Here is a 6000-nt window from a genome sequence, read left to right on the forward strand (position 1 = left end):
TTATATTCTTCCCATCAGGTTGTCAGACACATTGCTGCCAGGTTAGCAGCACTTTGTGGGATTGTCTGATGACCAACATTTATCATCTATGGGTGATTAATGTAGGATCGCCGGGGACTGCCACTGACCTTGAGAAAAAGAGGTTTCATGTCTGTCACTATCGGTCTGGAGGAGGTGTTCATCGCTTTGCTATCTACATCTTGAATGATTACGGTGTTCAAACTATTCCATAAAACTATGTCATGGAAATAATGTCTTTTCTCCAAACTGCAGGGTATCTCTAGAAAGCTCAAAGTCTTGTTCATCAAGTTCATCCAACCACGGGAAGCCGATGAAAACTTCTTCTGCTCCTGGGTTCACCACTGTGACTGAGACAGGTATGCAAAATGAGAGGTCAGCGGCACAAAGCAACAAGTTACATAAAATCAAAACTACAGTCATCTGCCTTTCAAATAAGTTAGGACGCCCATGATGAGCTTTCCACAAGGTTATTCTGCTTTTTGGATCATGTTGTATGTTTTTTTAGGTTTTGCGCTTAGGTGCACTGTGAGGTCACCAGGATTCCCCACAATCAGTTGGTCATCTCCATCATACTGTAAAATATTTGTGTGATTTTGATTAATATCTAGCACTTCCAGGAATAATCTGTCTCGTATACATCCCCGCAGCTACAGGTCTCACACCTGTTCGATAGGCGCAACACATGCAGGTAATTCCTGTTTGTTAGGCAATCCTTGCATGTGTTGCAGCTGTCAAACAGGAGTGATACATGCAGCCGTGGGCACTCGAACACATTATTCAAGCACACCGAAGACACTCGGTTAGCATTGACGGTTACGTCAGACTGAAACGGCAAGCAATGTGTTGATGACGTTGTCAGCATGGGCAGTCCAACAGTAAGAAACTGGACACCATCAAAGGCCAACTGACATAGACCCCGATGTAGGCACACTTCTTTCTCACTATTGCAACCCATAATTTAAAAAAATGGCGTCATATTACTGCACTTAGAGACACTAAATACTGTTTAAAAAGAGATAGTATTTAAAAAAAAAAAAAAAAAAACCACCTCAGTTTTGTCTTTTTTTACTGTCAGGTTTGATTAGGATGAGGGAGCAGAAAAGCCATGGAGGATTCAAAATCCCATCAATGTATTACATTTCTGTACTGTGAACATTATGGTTGCCTGTAAAAAAAAAAAAAAAAAAAAAATTTATTTTTTTTTAAATTTCTTTATACAGAAGCTGAAAATGCCGCTGAGCCATTTGTGAACCAGGTGGATGTCAAAGATTCCCAAACACCCACTCCGAACAAATCCTACCTCTGCATACCATTCCACAAAGGCGAAGATGTGGAGGGACCGTTCAGCGATACCAGTGAGAATCCCACCCCGGTGAACTCTGCCACGAGCACTCCACAGCTTACTCCCACCAATAGCCTCAAGCGTGGCTCTCAGCACAAGAGATGCTCAATGGTTCTCTTGGGCTGTGGAGCTCTTCTTGCCACTGTGGGGCTGGGCTTCGACATGTTAGAAGCCGGTAAATGTAACCTAGGTCAAGATGAGCCTGAACCAAAAGAAGAGAAAAAGAAAAAGGAGAGCCTATTCCAGCGTGCCGCCCGTCCCCGGAGAAGCACCAGCCCACCATCTAAAAAACTTTTTCGGAAAGAAGATTCTCCGTCTCATCCGGCAGAGCCAACAACGTCTATTACGATGCAGTCCCTGTCTTCCATTTCTGAATGTAATTCTACTCGTTCTCTGCTTCGCTCAGACAGTGATGAAATAGTAGTTTACGAGATGCCCAGCAGTCCTGTGGAAGAACCAGCACCGGTTGTCTGTAATCCACTGGTGAACATTCACATTGAAACTTTTAAACGGGACCCCAACCAGTCCTTGACTCCTACCCACGTGACTGTAAATCCCCGAGCTCACCACGAACATAGAAGAACCCCTTCAGATGGTGCCATAAAAGCTTTTCCAGTTATTAGTAATGGGAATTCGCCCAACAATTGCTTAGCAAGCTGTACGGCATCAAGTAAGTTCTGTCATTTACTGGTTCTAGACTATACACACATGGGGACGTACCCATCATGTCTGTCTAGCTGGGCGGGAGGTGGGAAGATGGCCGGGGATATGCCTCCATCAATAGTCACTTCTTCCCTGGCCCCAACACTGCAGCACTTGAGCGTAAAACATGCTTGTAAGGAGGGGTCTGCTCTTAAATTCATGCATCCTGTGGGTCAGTCACCTTGAAAATGAGTGACTACTAGATTTGGGGGTTTAAAAGTGTTAGATGTGAACAAAGCCTCATCTAAACATCTCATCCAAAAGAAAATTTTTTGTTTCTTCTAATTTAGATGTTGTGTCTCCAAACCGAGATCCACAAGAAGTTCCCCGTCTTCCTGACCCCAATTTGGTGTTCCCGCCAACTCCTCGGCGTTGGAATGTTCAGCAAGATTCTGCACTGGAAAGACCCAAAACTTTAGAGTTTGTTCCAAGACCTCGACCTTCCACCAACAGACAGAGACTGGATTCCTGGTGGTTTGTATCCCCTAGTAGAAATCGGGGTGAATCCCCCGCTAATAGTTCATGCACTGAAACCCCAAGCAACATAGACTCCTGCTTTGCCAGCAGCAGTGGAAGCACAGTGGAGGAGAGGCCGGGATTCTCTGGTTTCATTCCTGTTCACGTGGCGCACCCTATAGGGGAACGAACACTACTAGATGTGGATGTGGAAGGCCAGAGTCAAGATAGCACTGTTCCGCTGTGCAGAACCAAACTTAAAAGCTACAGAACGACAACCTGTGAACAAAAACAAGAGTTCTGGTCTTAAAGCGGCATGTCTACCTGCAGACATGCGACGTGACCACGTATCTTGCACTGAATGCACTTTGAGGATTCATTAGATCACTGGAAGGCAATATAAAATGTAGTCATTATGCTGCTCGCCTGATTATCCTTAAATATGTCTTTTCAGCTTGAAGACTTTTGCAATACTCTAAAATTCAGAAATTTCAGCAACTCCGCAAGAGCTCCTTTCATGGATTCCATTACAGTTTTTTGTTTTAGATTTTTTTTCTTATTTTCCCGACCTGATGAAAAAAAAAATTATAACCAGATCTAAAGCAGGTATCCACAACTTTTTTTCTTTCCTTGTCCTTCCATGATTTTGTTTTTAATTTTCTCTTCTCCTTCCAGTCAAACACTGTACAATTCCTGTTATTTCCATTCCTATGGTTTTGTCACACAATGATATATGCAAACGTGTGTCCTTTTATGTATTTATTGTGGCTGACTTCTGAAAAAGTGCCCTCTGGCAGTGACACCGATGGTGTTCATTGGAATGTACATTGCCATCCCTTCCACTACACTTAAACCTACACTGGAAACAGAAAGTATATATATATATTTTTTTCTCTAGTCTTACAGAATTGCTTGTCTTTGGCAGACATATTGCAACGCTGCTTTTATGAAGTCCTGCATGGGTAGCCTATTAAATGCTAGACTTACCCCTATTAGTTCTTTGGGTGGGGGATCTTTCATAAGTCATGAACTGCAGTACATGGATATTTCTAAAATACAGATAGAAATGTTTCGCCAACAAAGCTATGTGAAGCCTAGATGTCGATGGTCTTATCCAGCCCACATCCGACTTTCTAATGTAGTGACTAGCGTATTGTAATGACAGCATGCTGCACAGAGCTGAATTATGGGGTTGGGATTGCTGTAGCGCTGGGCTGACTTGTGAACATAGTTTTACAGGAGTCTGTGAATTATAGTGCATACATGTGACCGAGTTGACATAGGGCTTAAGAAATATTTGTCATAGTCGCCCCACTCTGACCCCATTTGACATTTTCCTTGGAAAACATTTCTCAAACTATTTTCTCGCGCTGTCCTCATTGCATAGACTTTTTTTTTTATATCTTTCTTCTTTTTTTTTTTTTAATTTCTTTTTTTTTTTTCCTTTTTTCTCATCTGTTAGGCCCACAATCCATCGGCAATAAGTGAATCCCGTTTCCCTCTAATATTTTTATTCATATTGGGGTACCTGATTAAAACATTCCCCTAAACATTGTGCAGGCTGTCGTAACATGCCACCGTAATGATAATGGTTCTTTTTTAAATTGGGGTGTTTATAATATCTATAAAAGAGGGGTGGGAATCCCGAGTGCTTTTTCTGTATTTCTACTGAAAGGACGTGTATAGGAATAGGAAGTGGTTGAGACGAAGAAAGCGTTCATTCCTGATTGTTGCCCCATGTATCAGAAGAATGAGCAAAACGCTCTTTCGCCGGATGAGCAGATCCCTTATGCTGGAGAGAAAAAAAATTCTGCAGCACATTGTTTGGTGTAAACAAAAAAAAAAAAAAGTGCTGGTATAATGGTTCTGTCTACATACACTATCATATTAGCGATCGTACTGTCCCCTTTATGGATTGTCGGCCTGTGTAAACATGTCGTAAGCCAGCGACGATGGGCTTTGTGTGTTACTATGATAAATTCTGTCTATGTAGTTTTGTGGGAATAGATTTTGAACTTAGTGATGGAAATTCCTGCTGGTTTTGTGATAGTCCAGTAGGCGGAGTTGGTCACTGAGTAGGACAACCCACTAGTCCTGTGTACAATATTACCAGGACATCTTTTCCCACTGACTGCAGAACAATCTGGTCATCTCTTCCTTCTCTACAACCAGATCGGTCAGCATGTTCAATGTGACAGGTTCCCTTTGTGAACCTTTTATATGTCCTTTTATTTTAGTTTGGACCATTCTAGAGGAAAGATGTTGCTTTTGTCTTGGCCTCACTTTGGGGCAGAGCCTTTAATTCGGCCTATAGCTGCATTCACAAGTCTGCTAATTATTATAGGGACCAGTCAACAATTTAACAGGCACTCTCCCTAATAGCGGTCTTCCATCAGCTATCACTGGCCACGAACCAATACCAGGGTCTTTTGGCTGCCACACAAATAAATTGGCTCTGTCGAAATCTTTGGGTTCCGCCAACTTTACCCTTGTGTATGAAGCCTTAACTCCTTTTTTTTTTTCTTTTTCCCAACTTGTCAGGTTACTGTTACGGAACCCCCAGCACCCAGAATATGTTGTGCAGTTATATGTATGTATAATAGGTTCCATGTGAGATGCATGTCCCTAATGCATCAGCCCACAGGCTGCGCCCATGGGCAGAGGGGACAAAATATCCCCCTTCTGACCTCCCCCACCTTTGTAATTCCCACAGTAAATATCGGCATGCTCCGGCCACCTGCGGCTACTGTAATGTATGTCTGGCCTGCCGCTTTTCAAGTGGCCTGCCCTCTGTATCTGTGTGATATATTCTGTGTCCTGTGAGTAAAGTGTTGTCACACTGGAAATACGTGGAGAAGCAGTGATCTTTTATATGCGCCCATGTAACCAAGCAATTCCAGCCAGCGTCCTTCATTCAGACTCCAGCCAAAGCAGAGTGGACCTCCTGAAACACGGGGTGGTACTGAAAGAGGTACTCCAGCACGGTAGTCCCCGTCAGTGTGAATATATCACACAGATACAGAGGGCGGGCCACTTGAAAAGCAGCAGGCCAGACATACATTACAATAGCCGCAGGTGGCCGGAGCCTGACGATATTTACTGTGGGAATTACAAAGGTGGGGGAGGTCAGAAGGGGAATATCTTGTCCCCTCTGCCCAGGGGCGCAGCCTGTGGGCTGATGCATTAGGGACATGCATCTCACATGGAACCTATTATACATACATATAACTGCACAACATATTCTGGGTGCTGGGGGGTTCCGTAACAGTTACTTTACGTTGAAAGCTGCAGAAAGCAAATCTCCTAGATCCATCCCTGTACAGGCACTGAATAAGCAGGGAGTGCTGAATGGTTTAAGCTCAAAACCTCACTGAACTTGCCTATGTCCCAAGATTAGAGCAGGCTAAACCCATAATGTGACTCTGGATCTGTACAAGATGAAGACATGTTTTGCTGCATGTGAAGTATGATTTTTTTTT

The 6000-nt window shown here is 43.3% G+C and overlaps 1 protein-coding gene across 1 annotated transcript in view; it reads left to right on the top strand.

Annotated features, from left to right (window-relative positions):
• Window positions 1–4352, top strand: part of MAP3K9 (mitogen-activated protein kinase kinase kinase 9) — an 88090-nt gene extending 83738 nt beyond the window's left edge. Inside the window, exons 9-11 of the mRNA XM_077262228.1 lie at window positions 274–377; window positions 1242–2033; window positions 2356–4352. Coding sequence (XP_077118343.1) covers window positions 274–377; window positions 1242–2033; window positions 2356–2831 — 1372 coding nt within the window. The 3' untranslated portion in view covers window positions 2832–4352. The remainder of the gene's footprint in view (window positions 1–273; window positions 378–1241; window positions 2034–2355) is intronic.
• Window positions 4353–6000: the final 1648 nt, after the last annotated feature.

The sequence above is a fragment of the Ranitomeya variabilis genome, chromosome 1, assembly GCF_051348905.1.
Source record: "Ranitomeya variabilis isolate aRanVar5 chromosome 1, aRanVar5.hap1, whole genome shotgun sequence".
Taxonomy (NCBI): Eukaryota; Metazoa; Chordata; class Amphibia; order Anura; family Dendrobatidae; genus Ranitomeya; species Ranitomeya variabilis.